At 44.7% G+C, this 17,783-nt stretch overlaps 1 protein-coding gene and 1 long non-coding RNA gene across 3 annotated transcripts in view; both read left to right on the top strand.

The window, feature by feature from the left end:
• Positions 1-11,907, top strand: part of KDM4B (lysine demethylase 4B) — a 64,453-nt gene extending 52,546 nt beyond the window's left edge. For both annotated transcript variants that reach the window (XM_061466908.1, XM_061466907.1), the window contains 5 exons: positions 4,213-4,398; positions 4,533-4,697; positions 5,342-5,461; positions 7,723-7,815; positions 9,687-11,907. In XM_061466908.1, coding sequence (XP_061322892.1) covers positions 4,213-4,398; positions 4,533-4,697; positions 5,342-5,461; positions 7,723-7,815; positions 9,687-9,872 — 750 coding nt within the window. In that variant the 3' untranslated portion in view covers positions 9,873-11,907. The remainder of the gene's footprint in view (positions 1-4,212; positions 4,399-4,532; positions 4,698-5,341; positions 5,462-7,722; positions 7,816-9,686) is intronic.
• A 4,497-nt stretch (positions 11,908-16,404) lies between these two features.
• Positions 16,405-17,783, top strand: LOC133276133 (uncharacterized). The gene is made up of 3 exons (XR_009745793.1): positions 16,405-16,592; positions 16,723-16,832; positions 17,643-17,783. It is a non-coding gene; the product is annotated as an uncharacterized LOC133276133 (long non-coding RNA).

The following is a 17,783-nucleotide window of genomic DNA, read 5'->3' as shown; positions in this document are numbered from 1 at the left end:
CATTTGGATGTCTTCTGAGGTACTGTCTCAGTGCTTTGGCACACAAACAGGTTGTGATTACCCTTTCCTTTCTAGGAGTGTGCTGTTTTGCTGGGCAGAGCCTAGGACACTTACCTACATGGCAGTCATGTCTAAACTACCTGAAAGCTTCATTTCCTGAAAGTACTGCACAGTGGGAGTGTGAAGGGTTGTGATAACTGGGAAGAAGCTGATGTATTGCTCCCTTGTTCATCTGTAGTTTGATTTGTCTTTCTTTACAACATTTCTCATTTTCTATCAAGAAATATCTTTTAGAAATGAATAAACATTTCTTTTTGACCATGACTGCAAGGGGAGACTCTGCAAAGGTTTTAATCCAAGTCCAGCTACAACTTGTTATTTAGTTGTATAGCCTCATCTGAGAGATTAGTAATGGATGATGCATTAGCTCAGAGCAATTAATCTTAACGTTAGTTAATGGCCCATCACTATAGTGTGTTATTGCAAAATAAATTGTGCTTTTGCTGCTTTTTTTTTGTACAGAAGTCAGCTGGGTGTTGGTTGGGACTGTGGTACAGGAAGGTGGTGGAGCAGTGATACATTGGTTAGCATTGATGTATTTGTTAACTGTGCAGCTGTTTAGTGCAGGCAGCCCAGGCAGGGCCTGGATGAGACATTAGGAAGAATCTCTCTCTGCTTCTAGAGTTATTTCTGTGTTGTGCAAATGGGTTTTGTACACAAATGTGAATGTAAAAAGCATTCATTATTCAGGTGGAGTGACAGAGCAGTGGGATGTGAGAGGGATAACTCTTGCAGCAGTGGTTCTTTATGGATCATCTGACATTTCCAGCATGCATCCTCTTCATTACAAGCACTTGTAACGATGAACTTAAAAATCCTTTTACACAAGACTCACTTGTATTGCTTAATGGAGCCTCATAAGGAAACATGACTTAATTCTTTAACTCTTCTGTGGCTGCCTTACAGCCCTATAAAGCTAGGGCAGTATTAATAGACATAAAACTCTGTGGCGTCACTCCGCTCTGGAGCGTTGGCTATGCCATGCACAGCCCTGCTCCACATCTTTCTGTTTCATTCCTGAAGTAAAGCTTCAGTTTTTTCATTTCTTTTCATTGTGTTCCATTTGCACCTCCTGTTATCTTCATGTCTTGGGGGAAAGGTGGAGAGTTTTTATTTGAAGTACCTTGACTTACACACTCTACTGATGTGATTTACAGGCAGCCTCAAGTTCAGGTCTTGGTCTTGAGTTTCTGTCAGCATGTTAGTGAGTAAAATGTCTTGTGCCCCAGCTGGCTCAGCTGTAGGGATGTAAAAAGTAGACTTTAATTACTCTGTGTTCGAGAGCATCAGTAGGCGAGTCCTGTTGTGTTTAGTCTGATTACAGAAACCTTTCCTCTCTGTGTTGGTCTTCAGTTGTGAGCACCATTACAACATGTGTGCATGCACCAGCAATGTCTGTTGAAAGCCGTTTGTTGGTGGTGTCACCACATACAAAGTGGAAGAAAGCAAATAAATTATCTCAAGCAAAAACCGAAATGGGTTTTAGAGTTCTGAGGTTAGATAAAGTAAAATGCATTTGGATGGCAGAATGCAAAGGCAGTGATGCTTCCAGTAGCAGCATTGGGGTGGTGTGTGGAGAAGTACAGAGGAAATCCAAATTGCTTAAGATTGTGCAGAGAAACACGCTGCCGTTGTGGAGAGTTTTGGCATTCCTGATAGGAATTCTTGGAGCACGAAGAGGAGTCCATGGAGGAGTTGGGGGGTGTCTGATGTGGAGGTGTGCAGCTGCCTTTAGGAAGATAAATTGAAGATGACTAAAAGGTGGTGGTGCAGGACCTGATGCTTTGGCAGTGACAGAGATGCTGCAGAATGAGATGAAATTGGAGAGATGGCCTGTGCTGAAAAGATAGAAAAGGAGGGAAGGAATTATCTGAAAAGATGGAAAAGGAGGGAAGGAATGATGGGGAGGTTGAGGACAGCTGAAGTGAAGGGATGGAGACAATGGAGGAAAGAGGGGTGGGGGTTGCCTTGATTATTTTTCTATGGTTTTAAATATGTCTGGTTTTAAGTGACTGTGACAGGGAGTTGCAGTGATCTCTAAAGGTACCTCCTGTTCCTTGAGTGTGGGCCAGGCCTCCCCTTTCAAACACAGAGTTTTCAGTCTGTATGTGGGTATGGCTTCATTTTAACGAATGCCGTTTCCATGCTCCCTGATGAATGGTGGATTCCGGGCCGGGGCGTGTAAATTATTTATGGCGTGGAAATTTGGAATAATGAGCTGTCATTCCTCAGTGGGGTAAATGAATTGCAGTGCTCATCAGGCAGGAGACAGCCCATTTCTTACTCTCAGCTATGACCCGACTCTCCGCTGTGCGTTTCTCCTGGAGATTTGTCTCCTGTGCTTTCAGCCTTCTCTCTTCCTGCTACCTCTTCTCCCATAGTAAATGGCTCTAAATCTACACATGCTGCCTTCCCATGGCACTGGTGCTTCTGTCCATGCCTTCTCCCTCTTCTGCATCTTTATAGAATCCCAGACTGGTTTGTGTTGGAAGGGAGCTTAAAGCTCATCCAGTCCCAACTCCCTGCCACAGACAGGGACACCTTCCACTGGAGCAGCTTGCTCCAAGCCCCATCCAACCTGGCCTTGAACACTGCCAAGGACCAGGACTTCTTCACCCCTTCCACCCTCTTCTGCAGTTCAGTCTCACTGTAGCTCACACTGGTCCTTACCTTTTGATCATATTTGCTGGGAATATTCTGTTGGTGTAGCTCTTTTGCCTGTATAAGGAGTTTTTCTTGCCACTGGGGTGTCATGAGATGCGTGCTAATTCTTTTGGCTTGGAAGAATCCTGTTTGCATCAGTAAAGGCAGATTCCTGATACTGGAGGGTTAATGTTCCCTTGTGAGGCAGTATTGAGCACACTGTAGATCAGCAGTTGTCCCTGCCGGCAGGAGAATTAGGTATTGACAGTTTAATAATGAGATCTCATTGCTATTGACTTGCTTTCAGTGCCGTGTTCCTGCTGTGCACTTTGCTGTGGTGCTTATCTGGGTTTTGAAGAGGGTTTACAGAGCGATAAAGGCACAGCTTATTAAATACTAAACCCCACGCTCTGGCAACACTGGGGCTCTGCCTTTGAATTTCCTGCCTTTTGTTAGTGTAAGTAAAAAAGCCAAATGAATCTTTGGTGTAAACTTAGTGACTTCAGTTAATTCACAGGAAGTGAATTTGATTCAGTTCAGATACCTGTGGGGCAGACCCCGGTCAGGGAGGGGGGACACTGCACAGAAATAGAGAGGAATCCATCCCCCTTTCTTTAGCGTATTTTGCTTTCAAGGAAGAGAAATCCTTTTTGGAGAAGAAATGCTCTTTTATTTGTCTTGGCTTTGGCTCTTTGCTATGGTAACATAAAACCTAACACTGAAATGTGGTCATTCTTATTTTAATTCACTGCATAGTTGATAGTGTGGTACTCCTCTTATTTTTGAGGGTACATTTTAAAGATAGCTCAGATCTAGAAGCAGAGTGACCTTGTATTTCTGGGGGTTGTATTGGCTTATTGTGTGATCTCAGGCAGCTTATGTTATATTTCTGATCCTATGGGATGCAGCAATTCATATGGATCTTAAAATTTAGGTCATGTATTGTGTAATGTTGCATACTTCGAGCACCGCTTTAATGGGAGCGAGGTGAATGAGGGGCCATGAAGAGTGGAAGAGGGGAAGAAAGATTCTGTTTAATCTCAGATGCTGCAGAAAGAAAAAGAGCCTGTTATTCATAGTATCCCAGTATGTTTATAGTGCATTTATGTTTAGGTGAGTGCATGGACTGGGGGGAGGCAGGGGTCAGTCCTGAGGGCAGTGGCTGGCGCAAGCCAGCGTGGTGTGCTTTGGAGATGCTCATCTGGAAATGGGCACTAAGAATCAGTTTCTTCTTTCCTCCTGGTATGTGGAAACCCTTTCTTTGTAACAGATAAATTACATGGCTGCATAGTCAGGTTCGTGGGCATATAATATCCCTCAGGATCTTATTTATGTGGGCTGTTCATTCTAACAAGTAAAATGCCTTTTCATCTCAAGCGTGTGATAGTGAATGAGAGGTCATGAAGAGGGGAATGTTACAGACTTCTGCCATGTAGGGTGACAGTGCCATACATTGTGTTGAAGCTGCTGCTTGCTGCTGGCATAACCCTGACCTGCGTTTCCTTGCAGAAATGTGTGTACTGTCGGAAACGGATGAAGAAAGTGTCTGGTGCCTGCATCCAGTGCTCCTACGAGCACTGCTCCACCTCCTTCCACGTCACCTGCGCGCACGCAGCCGGCGTGCCCATGGAGCCGGATGACTGGCCCTATGTTGTGTCCATTACCTGCTTCAAACACAAAGCAGCTAACCAGAACGTATGTCCGTTGGGTCGGGGCTTGGTTTTTGGTGGTTGCTGGGTTGATTGTAGAGCAGTTTCCCTGCACCCATATTTTTGCTGCAGCTTTTATGATTGCAAATGACAAATGATTCCCTTTTCTCTATCCCACAGATCCCGTTTCGAAGGGAGGTGACTCTCGGGCAGACTGTGATCACAAAGAACCGGAATGGACTCTACTACAGATGTAAAGTGATTGGCATGACCACACAGACTTTCTATGAAGTAAACTTTGACGATGGCTCATACAGTGACAACGTTTACCCAGAAAGCATTATTGTAAGCAGCTCTCTGTGGAGACTATTCCAAATGAGTACAAAGTGCAGTGTGTGCATTCCTCTTCTCTGTGCTTTGGGGTGGAACAATGAAGTAAAACTTAAAAAAACCCCGTAAAATTAAAAAGCGAAGTTGCTGCTTGCATAGAAAACCTCATACTGCTCTTCGTTACTGTTCTTCTTCTCTATGACATTCTCATTTCATGGTTTTTGTTCCATCACAAAGATGTGATTTTGCTATATGCAGATGACTTAACAGAAAGCAATGTTTGTTTTAAGTTGGATCTTTGTTTTGTGGTTGAATAAGCTCTTATTTTTCAACTGACAAGCGTGATTCATGGGGGAAGCAGATTGTTTGTAAGCACTTGTGGTTCAAAACAGGGAATTCACTTAATAGAAGGAATGTCTAGAAGGGGCTGACTTGTCAACTCATACATTCTTTTCCTGATTGTGCTTTTGATTCACCATGTGAAACAGAGCAGGTTACCCTGCTTCGTTTTGTGGATATAGAACCATAGGATGGTTTGGATTGGGAAGGACCTTAATCTCATCTAGTTCCAACCCTCTGTAGTGTTATGTAGCAACTTTCATGAGCTTTGCCTAGTTCTTGAGCTTTGTTGGCTGACCTCTTTCACCCTGTGTCTTTAGAGCAGAGACTGCGTCCAACTGGGACCCCCTCCAGAGGGTGAGTTGGTTCAACTGCAGTGGACAGATGGAATTGTCTATAAGGCCAAATTTATTGCAGCCCAGATCAGCCAGATTTACCAGGTGAGTATGGAAGAGAACCCATGTGTTGCATTCCCAGAGAGGCATTTGCATGCTTGTGTGAAGCTTGATGGTGACCAGCACTGGCTCTCTGGTTTCTTGTACTGCCTGCCTATATCCACCAGTCACCTCTTATCCTACATGCAGGGTACATATACTTTGAGACAAAGACTGAGATTTTTAGTTGTGTGTTTAGATGGTGTCTAGCAGTAGGGCTTCTGGGAATGATAATAATGACAGCAGCAAGAACACTAATAAATTAAGACTATAACCCAGGACTTGCATACCGCGTGGTACAATGGAACCAAAAGCCATGGCACACAGTAGCAGCTCCAACTTCTGGTGACCAACACTGAGATGTTGTCTTTTCTCCTCTTCTTCTTGTCCTCTTCATTTGATTAAATCCTTTTTAAATGGTACCAAGGCATTGAAAATTACAGATTTGAGAAGTAGACTTTGTGCACATAATCTTGAAAAATATATGTTGAAATTTGTAAATTAATGTTATCTTAAGAGGTTTTTTTTGTCCAGTGCCTCTGGACAAAAGGCATAGGAAATCCCATATCTTTTATTTGTTTAAAATGGGTTCTGGTTTCTATCCTTTTTACACAGTGTTTAATATCTGTGTGCAAAGAGCATAATAATCCATGTTGACAGTTAATGGTCTTTTTGGTGTGTACAATGGATGTCAACTGCTTGAGAGAAGATGTGATCTAAGGTGACCCTGGTTATGAATAAGTACAATATATGGTTCCATGAAGATCTATTGTTATGCATGCTTTCCAGTTTAATCACAGCACAGGAAATTGTCATTGATTTCTTGAAGGTACAATAATTTGAAATAGGCTATTCCACAGATAGTGCCAGATGACAGAAAAATATGCATGAGTCGTCTGTGGTTTTCAAATCACACAGTAAGCTTTAAGTAAAGCTCTTATCCATGGGGAAAATAGCCTGAGTAGCTTTCCACGTTAGTTCCCTGTGTAGGTACTTTTTCAATACATCTCTCTTGGCTGTTCTGGAATAGGATTATATTTAAAAACACAGGAACAGCCTTACTCTGAAGTAAGTTGTAACTTGCTCTGATGTGTGCTCATAACAGTGGTCTAGCCCATATCAGTAATTTAGAACTGAAACAAGGTGAGGCACTCTGTGATAGTTGAAGGTGGCACTGCCTTCAGTACCAAATCCTGCCTTTCTACTAGGAGCTGAGCTGGTGTAGAGGAACCGCAGACAGCAGTCTGCCTCAGCTCCCTTCTGACTCTGCTCTGGTAAAACCAGAGTGGGTTTATGGTTTAAAAATGGGACCAGTAACATCTGGAACTGGCTCAACAGAGCTCACCTTTCCAAGCCTGTTCTCCCACCTGCATGGTTTCTCCAGCTGCTGTTTGCTGCACACTGAGCTTGCACAACTGAGGAGCTGCAAGACCTGGGCAGGGCAGGAGGAGTTGTTCAGAGCACAGATGCTTTCTTCTTTATGAATTGGTCTGTTCTGAACCTGACATCCCATATTAAACTGTGGTGTTTGTCCTCCTGCATTAGCCAGAAGAGTGTAGTCATTCGTGAGCAAAGGAAATCATAATCTCTTAAAAACTTTTAATAGTTCTAACATTTTTAGGTGCACGATTTCATGAATAAACATTGCTGGAAGATCAGATGCATAATTCATGAGATAATCAGTGCTTAGCAAAAAGGTTTGATGTGAGGAGTCACCACTGGTTTTTTGTACCTGGCTTTCTATTTCTTGTTAAAATACAAGTGGATTTTAGTAGCTGGAGTTGTTTTCTTGTGACATGTGAAAATGCTTTGTTTGAGATGAAAGAAATTCTTATCACCATATTGGCCTGGATACAGAGCTCCCTTTTACTGTCAGTGAAAAGATACTTTTTTCAGGCTTTGAATCAAAAATCAGTAGAAATCTGCAGTGATCTGGTTGGGAGTGGGGAGCAGAGGTGTAGTAAAGGCATTTTGGGACCCACAGGAGCACTGAATGACACAACTTGTGCTGGATAAGACAGGGGTGCCTAGCAGCACTGAAACCAGCACTTGTGGGGTTCAGCATCCTTAACACAGCTTAGGGATGCTCTTTCTACAGCAGTCCTAGAGACATGCACTGCCAGGAGCCAGGGAATCATCCATGGGAGCTGGCCCCTGATGCTTCCTTGGTATTCCCATGAAGGAACTATCATTGTCTGGGAATGGACTGTTTGAGTACAGTAAATGTGGACGCCAAGTTCTTACTTCATCCTCTGCCTACTCTACAGGTTGAGTTTGAAGACGGCTCCCAGCTAATGGTTAAGCGTGGTGATATCTACACCTTGGAGGAAGAGCTTCCCAAGAGAGTGAAGTCTCGCCTGGTGGGTATTAGAGTAACAGAAGCAGTAAAGTGGCCGTGGCTTGCAGTCCTCGGTCACGTTTTCTGAGCATATTTTAGACATTAGGTGAAAGCAGCCTCCAGTTGCTGTGGCTGTAAAACCACTTGTCATTCACCAAATAGAGTAGAAGAAAGCTTTGGAAATGCTTGAGAAGCATTTAAATGATTTTCCCTTTTGCATGTTCAGGGCCGAGTTTTGTTTTCTCTGGTTAAAAGATTATGCTCGGATCACTTTACACCATATGAATTTAGTTTTATGGACTGCCATTCTGGCTGAATACTGCCTTTCATCAGAAGTGAGGTGAATGGGTCTATAGCTAAGTGGTTTCTGGAGAACTGATTAGCAGCATGGCACCAAGCCCCCATTTCTCACCAAGCAGGAGATTCAGAACACAGCTCTTACCTATAAAGCTCTTAATCTCAAAGATTAGGCTGTCTTTAACCACATACAGTGAAATTATTGAGCCTAGAAAATAGGGAGTTATTTCGTAGCTTTCTTGGTTTCACACTTGCCAGGTGTTTTCAAACCTGGTGCTTTAACCTTTAAAGCCATCTCATCTAAACAAATGATGAAACTGGGTTTTATACAAATGGAAAACAGACAGTTTTCGTCTTCATTCTGAATGTCCATCATGTCAGCTGCTGCAGGACAGGGATGGATCCACAGAGTTAACCTGTGCTAAGGAGCTCGGCTTCTGTCTTTTACAAGATGACAAGAGGGTGGTCCAGCCTTCCCTTAGGAGTGTCTGAATTGCTGTGCCAAGTTAAACCAGTGATTCACTTTGAATCCTTGGCCGCTGGCAGAAGTGTGTGATGCACATGGTAAAAATGGCCTGGTGAGAGGCAGTTGTGTGGAAGGACTGGTGACAATTTGGAGGCAGCTTTGGGTGCTCATTCATAAACTCTTCAAGGGTTTTACCCCAGAGTACTTGTAACGTGTTTTCTGTAGCATAGCTCTGAATGGCTTCTCCATCTAGTTTGAGGTTGCTTATCTCAGTAGGACCTCATGGCAGAGACTGAGAGGTGAGGTTAATAATTTACTTTGTTATTCTTGAAAGACTCCTGGTGGCCAAGAAGCACCTTAGAATTAATTTCTAAGATGTGCACAGTGTTCCATTTTATTTCAGCTTGTCTAATAATAAAGACAACAGATTGGAGCCCTGAAACACAGGATTTGGAAAGAAACATAATCTCTGCAGTGAAGACATTAGGTTTTATAACAGTTCCAGAGAAAGGAAGGCAAGCTGGAAAGTGAATAGGAAGTTTCAAGCTTGATTGAAAGCTAAGGCTTTTCTCATGTACTTTCTGCTGCCAGGAGTGTTAAGCTATGCTCTGTGGACGTGATACTCACAGTGTTTTAATGTAGTACAGCAGAACAAAGGAACAAAGCAATAGGAGATAATAATTTCTACCAAGAAATGCATCTTATTTGAGAGTGGAAGAGCAGGATGAGCAGAAGCAAGTATTTGTGCAGTGATCCCCAAATGCTCTCTTTGGGCCTTTTGGTTTTTAAAGGCATTAGGGAAGCCCCAATTTCTTCTGTGCCTTCTACTAAGAGTGAATAACCTGAAGAGGCAGAGGAGGATAAGAGTATACAGAGAATTGGCAAGGCAGGAGCTGAAGTGAAAGATACTGTGAAACAAAAAGAAGGCAACTTGCAGGTTTCTCTTTCCAGTTTGGTTTCAGAAGCCCAGAATTTGTAATTTCAGCTGTTTTGCATGTTTTGGAGGTCACTTGTTCTACAGAAATACTCTGAAGCAAACCTTGCTGCCCCTGTTGTCCTGGGACACAGGCGTGCTCTCTCCCTGTTTTCCTGCTGTGCCTCTAACCCTTGTACTTCTGTGTCTCCTGCAGTCCCTCAGCACTGGGGCCCCTCAGGAAGATGTGTTTTCGGGAGATGAAGTGAGAGCAGCCAAACGTCCCCGGCTGGGGAATTCACGGAATCCAGACGAATACGGACAAAACCCAGATTACTTGGCCTTTATGGAGAGCCTCTTGCAGACACAGTATCAGCCAGGAACTCAGAGCAACATGTTTTAACCAGATTTAATAAAAGTTATTCAATTAACCCTTTTCAAGTCTGTGGATAAATAACCAGGAAACTGTGGAATTGAAGACCACGCTTGTGCAATAGCCTGCTGTGAATCTCTTTTGTCTGCTCTTGGTTTGGACTGCAAAGAAACCCTGGTCTGGCTGCACACTACCTCTACTTTGCCAGACGATGCTGACCAATGGAGTAGGGAGCTTGAGAAACCTTTAGACAGCACTTGTAGACTTTGAAAGAGCTTTGTCCTAAGGGGCCTTTGGGACTCACTCCTTTTTCTGAGGCTTGGAAAGGGTTAACATTTAACAGAGTGACTTTTTACACTATGTCAAACTCTTTTGTCTTTCAAGGTGCTATTACACTGACTACTGAAGCAGCCTTTGGAATTGTGTTTCCTGTACATAGATGTCACCTTTGTGAAGTTTTCTATGAATGAGCATTATTAAAAAAAAAATAATCAAAAATAGGAAAACAAAAAGTTTCCAAAAAAAAAGAGAAAGAAATACAAAAACATTTTTCTAGATTATGGCTTTAAAACAGAAACAAAATCCTCTCCTCTCCCCCCATCTGAAACGTGACAAAGAGAGCGGGGAGAGAGAGGGCAAGAGCAGATGTCCTGGGCAGTCCTGGGTTCTTTTTCTTTTTGTAAAGAAACACTATCCTCTTTGTAAGCTGGGGAAGATGGGCAAAGAAATGTTTCATCACTGGGGTGTTTCTTACCATTAGTTCTCTTAAAGACCTGTGATAGATGTGCGTGTTTCTACCCTGTCACCGGGAAGGGACTTGGGGGAAGAAATGGCCAAGTTCTGGTCATTCTTGTCATCTTCCTGCCCCATCTTTGCCATCACAGTTGCTTTCTAGTTAAAAATCAGCATGGCTTTCAGTTCCAATATGCCACTCCGTTTTGGCAGGTGTTCTGTTGCTGCTGCTTGTGTTAGTTCCTTTACGAGCCATCCCCCTTCCCCAGCGGTAGGCTAGAGCAGCGAGGGGTTGCTCTAGCTCTCTGGTAGGCATGTCTCCCATAGGAACCTTTTTCTTTTCTTTGTCTCCTAATTTTTATTTTATTTTTTAATTATTATTATTATTATTATTATTTTTGAGTTGTGCTCCTCACAGTGTGAGAATCATTCCATGACAGAAGCCTGGGAGGTGTTTGTATGGGTTTTCTTTTATTCTATTAAAGAAGAAATTCCCCAAATGTCTTTGATTGGTGTGACCTCCTTTCCTGAAGTAAAGACTGAGCCTTTGAATGACTCCTGGGGAAGAGGAATGCAAACTCTGCATTTGATTGGACTCAGTTCACTGAGAACTGAGCGAGCGTTAAAGGCAAAACCAGATCCTAAAGTATTGAGTGGGCAGCTCCCACTTGAACACTTGAAAATCACCTCCGGTCAAAGAGCTGTTACGGAGCAGTGCTCTGTAAAAGAGCCTGAGCCAAAACCCTGCTGAAGTCACTGGAAAGTCTTCCACTCTCTTTGGTGGACCTCTGTCAGTTCAGAGGGAAAGAAAAAGGAAGCCCTAGCACAGAGTTGGGACGGGGACGTGGCAGAGCAGAGCTAGCCAGAATGCTGCACATTTTTTCCACTTAATTCCCTGCAATTACTGGGCAGAAAGAGACAATGTTATTACCATGTTTTGGTTTTATTTTAAGCCCCTTCGCAAGGTGGTCAGTGCTCGGTGGAGAGGGTTTTAAACAATGCTAGAGCTGGATCTTAAAGGGAATAAGTGGGAAGGATTTGTGGGCTGGCAGATGCTAGATTAGCATCCTAAGAGACTTGATGAGTATTAAACTGTCCTAGTGAAGGAGTGGAGATAGAATCAAGCCATTTCTTTACATTTTCTTTTGGTTTTTGCTCTCCCTTGAGAAGAGACTTGGAGTTCTCTTGGTTTCTTCCTGCCTCTGCTATGGGTTCTTTCCTGTGGGGGGGTTTGTGAGCCGTTTGAAGCGGGTTCTCTTTGCGTACCTGACTTTTGGATGTTTGCAATAGCTGTGTCCAGGAATAAAACCAAACCGAGACCAATGAACGGTTCCCAATTGGGCAAGGTTCTTCCAAGCCTCGGGTGTTGCTGCTGCAGAGCTGGTTCCTGTCCGTGATGACACGATGCAGTGGAGAACTTTGCTTGGATAAAGGAATCACAATGTCGCCAGGCCGCAAGAGAAATAGTTAAAACAATGGCAAGGGAGTTTGTAAGCAGCAGAGGGTTTGGTTTTGGAGGTGGGGAGGGGAAGGGTGGGCTGGGATGAGTGGTTGGGAGCAATGGGGAATTGCCTCTGCATGTTGAAGTCCTGACTGCAATAGCACCATTGCTGTATTCATATGTAGTACCTTTTAAAACTAACTATTTATATTGTAAAAAACCCAAGTGTGTTTCCTCACCCCATATTCAGATTCTGTTGAAACGTGACCCTGGAACTGTAGAGAGCCCTTCCTTGGTGCAAGGGTGCTCCCTTTTTGTTGATTTTTCAATCCTTCTCTTTGCTTTAGGAATGACTTGTGCAGATCCTCTATAATGACCGTATTGATGGCCTCTGTGCATCAGACTGTTGAAAAGGAAAGAGGAAATGCACATTCCTCCCCTTCCTCCAGTGAAATATATTTGTAAGTGTCTGATTATGTGCTAAAAAAATAATGATTTTTTCCCCCTGTCCCCTAGATAAAGGATGTGATGTATTTTTTGCATATTTTCTCCCTCTGCCTCTAGGTTCATAATGAATTAAAGGCTGTTGAGCACTTCAGAATGACACTTTCTGGGGGGTTGAAGTCTCTTCATTTCTAAGCTTAAAGTCTTGTGTACTGCAGGAGAAGGTGGCTCCCACATCTGATGGGTAAAGCTGGCTGCTAAAACTGAGCCGAGAGGAGCTGAGCCTGATGAAGACGAGCGTGGTCCTTTCCTTCCTCTCTGTTAACCATGCAGGAGGTTTGTCCTTGCACCCTTCCCAAAATGAAGAACCGAGCTTGCAGTCCATTTTTGTCCAAGGTCCAGGACTTGCTCGTTCAGGAGAACCATGGTTGTTCAATAGTGGTTCTAAACCCCTTTGTCTTTTCAATCACCACTTTGCTGTTCCCCTCTTTAAGTAGCATCTTCCTGAAGCTTCATTTAAACCTTTCTTTCCCATCCTGAGCCCTGATACTTTCCTACAAATTCCTCTCCAATTATTGCAGGATGAGGCTAATGCTGGAGATCATGGGAAAGAAATCTCCAACTTCCACTCTTCTGCAGTTTAACAGTTGGTTTGGAAGTAATCTGCGGAATCGCCCTAGAGGGAAGAAGCTGCTGCTACAAAGTCAGTTGGGATTCACACGCACGCCAAGCTTACCTTTGAATTTCAGATCTGCGATGTTGCTCTGAAATCGTATTAGTTCTTATTAAAGATGTCTTAAGAAGCAGCATGTGAAGTAACTGCCTGGATCAGTGATCAAAAGGCAAGGATCAAACCTTCCCGTCGCTCTAGCACAGCCTTGCAGGGTGGAATAGACATTTCCACACAAACCTCGCGAAGTCACAGTGAGTTTTTGTTATTTCCTGAGGTTTCTACAGCAAAATAGAGGTGATGTAGGGCTATAGGAAATCCTGCTGTGCCCAGGAGTCCTCAGGGAGACCATGTGAATGACTCCTGTAGTGAAGTGCTTTGCTTCCTATGCTTTCCTGTTAAGCATCATTCGGGGCTGGATGGAAGAGAGCACAACTCATTACCCTCTTTGTCTAACCTCTGCATCTCTTTTTATCCGTGAAGAAACTGTATGTCTGTGTGTGTCTGTTAAACCTAAGCAGCTGAGCTGCATCTCTTCCTGAAGCATGTTTCAATTCCCTCCTTTTGCTCTTCCACATTCTCCGTTTGAGCCAGCTCCATCCTCTTGAGGTCTTAAGATTCCACCTCCAGCCCTGGGCAGCATGTTCATACAGCGGTACCTGCTGTGCAGCTCCATCCTGCCTGGTGCTTGCCTCTGGAGAGGGTTTTGCTTAGGACTTGGCCACTAATGGACCTGGGTTGCCCAGGTAGGGCTGAGCTGCTTTGTCTTGCACTGCAGTTTCTTCTTGCTGCGTTGCAGCAGTCCGGCTCGTTGGGCTGGTGAACAGCAGGGTGCCTTCACACAAGCAGATGTTTTGAAACCCGGCACGCAGGAGCCGCTAACACTGCCTGAGTCAGTGTCACCAACTGTCACAGGCACAATGAAGTCATTTTGTGGTCATTGCTGGCAGCAGTGGGAAGGTGGGGATCAACAGCCTGCTCGTTCCTCCTCTGAGGCCAGTGGAGGGTGGAACAGTGGATGGAGATTCATTAACTCCTCCTCTGGTGAGAGAAAGATCTTGCTGAGAAGAAATGGAGGAGGGAATTCCCTGCTTTTCCTTTGTAAAGGCCAGGATTATTTGGAAAACTAAAAATGGTGGTGGTGTTTGGGTGGAGCTCTTCAGTGGTGGGCTCCATTCATGGAGAGCCCCAGCTTCCAGGAAGCTTGTTTAGTGTCTGCTTCTTGTTCCAACAGGACTAGAAGATACCACAGTTCTTCTTGCAGATGCATTTCTGCAAGGCTCTGGCATTCCGATCCCTGGGTGCATGTTCACACGTGGGGTTTTGTGGCTTTCCCATTCACTGTTGCTCCTCTGGCTTCCAGTTCCTCTGCTTGTCCATGGGAGAGCATCCCAGGCTTTCAGGCCCTCCCTGTTTGGTGTGCTCGCTCCTTTCCTTTTTGCTTTGCTATTGGGGCTGTTCAGTTTAGGGAGGGAGCAGCTGATGGAAACCCCTTGCCGTGTGCTTTGGGCAGTTCTGCAGAACTTTGGTTCCTTGAGCTTGTTCTGTGGGTTTTTTCTCAGTTCCTCTTCCCTTGCTGTTCATATTGGTTCTTCACCAGTAGTTCTCCTTCAGCTTGAACAAATCACACTGGTTTAATAAGTTACTCATAAAACAGGTACACTTCCCATTGTTTTGCTTGCAATGCTTTACTCGGGGTTTTAGCTTAAGGTAGTCAGGAGCCATTTAAAACGAACTTTGCTTTGAGTTGCTTTGCATCTGGACATGCTATTTTAGTTTAACAGCAATTTCTGTTGAACTAGTGGGATTTGTCACAAGGGCTTGTCTTCTGTGTGGTGGACATCACTCAGCTGAGGCCTCAGAGGTAGATGGTAGTAGATCAGCACATTGCTTGCGTCCATTCTCTGTCTGGTTTCAGTTTCTTCACAGCATAAGGTGAAGCCTTCCCTGCAGTAGGTTCCTTTGCTAGGGCTGCAGTAGGCAGGTCTGTGTTACTTTCCTTGTTTGGGCTTCTTTTCCCTGCTCTACCTATAGCTAAAGGTGGTCTAATAAACTTTCTGCACCCTTTTTGTACTAAAAGAGCCTTGAGCCCCCTGCTCTACTGGAAGGTAAATCAGGTAGAGCATGGCAGGGGGTTGGAACTGGATGAGCTTTAAGGTCCCTTCCAACCCAAACCAGGCTGGGATTCTGTGCTAATTAAATGATTGCAAAGTCCTGACGTGCAAATAGACCAAGCTGGAAAGAGCGCAGGTTTGTAGAGAGCTTTTTCCAGGCGTGCGGTTGTGCTTGGATGGATGAAAGTGAGGAGCAATGCTGCCAAGTGCCTGTGCTGCCCCTCTCACCAGGTAGGTGTGATAACAGCTACGTGCAGCTATTTCCACACTCTCCCATCGTCTCACACCCTGCTGCTGCGTCCCGGGGTGCCCGTGGGATGTGTGGATGGAGCCTTGTGATGAGCACCTCCCATGGCCTGAAATCACCTCCTGTTTCCTGTGGCATTAGTTTCATATTTCTTGGGTTAGAAGGACAGTTCATCCCTTTATCTCATTACAGGTTAATGAGGAGGCCCTACAAATGAGTTTAACCCCAGGATATTTAAATGATGTCTGCGTCAGAGTACCTGGTACAGGTGATAACTGCCAGTGTTCTTTGCAGCAGAAGGTGAAGCCTTTCCTGCTCCTTCAGTTTGCCAACAGGAATAAAGATGGAACAACTCCCTTGAGACTCCAGCAGAAAACACTGAGTTCCTGTAGGTTCCTGTTGTCCAGCCCCACATTCAGGTCATCTCTCTTGCTTCTCATCCCATGGAAACTCTACTGGCACACACACACACACACACACACACACACAAAAGCAAATTAACTTTGGCAAAATACTGTGATTCAAATGAACTGGAGATGTTGAGCTAGAATTATTTGGCAGCTTTGATAGCAGAAAAAGATAACTGCTTGCTTGACTTGCACACCAATAGGAAATTACAGGGAGTCATTTATTCTGCATGAGAGGAGCAAAAGAATTAATTTCTTTTGTTTCCAAGAGGGGAAATGTAAAGGTCGCTGTGCAGATACTGTTTGGAATCACACAGCGACCACAGCTCAGCCACTTTTCCTGTGGGATAAATAAGAATTTGGCTGTCTTTCAGCACAGTTGACTTTGGCTTACCTCTATACCTTCGCTTTGCCATCTCAGATGCCAGCTGCTAATATCCCCCAGCAAATGAGCTTGTAGCCAAGCTGCCTCTGAAGCAGGAGTGGTTCCCTCCCCTGTGCCCCAGATCATGGTTTAAAAATAAGTCAATGGACAGATCCACTGCTCATCTGCTCCATTTAACGGAGCCATCTCTCGGAAACACAGCAAATTTCCTTTGATTAGGGCTGCATGGTCACTTACCCGTGATACAGGCCAAGATGCCGCTGCCCTTTACAATAGCAGGGATTCATCTGCCTGCCTAAAAAGATCAAATGTGAGTTGATTGTGGGTACAGAAGGGTCACTGGGCAATTTTCTGTGTGGAGGAGCAATGAGACAGGGAGGAAGAGCTGTTGTGCAAGTCTCATTTCTTTCAAGGTTTAGTTCCTTTTGTTATCTTCACAGCTTGGAGTCACTAGAGAATATGGAGGTTGAAGAAGTGGTGCATCTGATTAAGCTGGGATTCAGATAGGACATGGAATTCACACTGCAATCCAGGAGCTTTGTGTCCTGGGGTGGGTGATTGCTGTGATGGGAGCTCTCCTGTAGGAAAATGGCCCAGGGATTTCCCAGCAACTGTGTGTGATAATGCTGGGAAGGGGACCCTGACATCGAGCCTCCCAACCCCACTGTGATTTATGCTTACGGGTGCTTTCCTTGACTTTGGACATCACTTTGTGTTTTCAGATTTACTCTCAAAGCTCCAAGAGCAAACTTCATGTCTGGTTGTGGCCCTGCAGCAATCACTGCAGTAGTTCACCAGGTGATTGACTGCAAAGAGGGGAAACAAAACACCGTTTCCTTGGGCACACTGGGGTTTTCTGTACACAGTTTCCATTGCAGCCTGGGCTGCTTTGGGTGCTCCTAGTCCCAGAGCAGAGTATTTCTAACCTCATGCTCCTACCTCTCCCCCTCACCAAAAGCCCAGGAAAAGGGAACATCCCTTGGGTTTCTTCCTGTGGGATAGGACCCAATGCAACATGAGTACAGCCTGTCAGTGTCTTGTCACTTCTCAGATGTGCTTCTATTTACTGCCATAATCAGTGTCCCTGACAGGCAAGGCTCAACCACTGCTCTTGAGTAGAATTGTCATCATGACAGGTCTGTTGTGGGAGAGAAAATGTGCGCCTTTCAGAGTTGTCTCTCGGATAAAGAGCAGCAGCAGAATTGGAGATTAACCCCCTGACACAGGGCTGACGTGGGGATTGGGGCAGGGGCTGCGCTCCCCTTGCCTTCAGCGGCGGGCTGCTGTTTTCTTCCCTTATCCCCTCTTGGAACAGAGAAAGGCAAAGCATTAACTGTCCTCTGTGTGCTCCTCTCCACAGATTTGCACACCTTGGATGTGTTGGGGGACACCCACACGTACCTGGATCAACTGGGCCACCTTCTAGGCTGAGCTTGGGACCCAGGCTGTGAGCTGGACCCACCGAGAAGGTGCAGTTGCACAGCTCCAGATGGAGGTAAGT

This window comes from Pezoporus flaviventris, unplaced genomic scaffold (assembly GCF_033815535.1).
Source record: "Pezoporus flaviventris isolate CSIRO_AGI_PZ_B2104156 unplaced genomic scaffold, CSIRO_AGI_Pfla_v1 ptg000043l, whole genome shotgun sequence".
NCBI lineage: Eukaryota > Metazoa > Chordata > Aves > Psittaciformes > Psittacidae > Pezoporus > Pezoporus flaviventris.
This window is presented reverse-complemented; position numbering and strand designations above follow the sequence as displayed.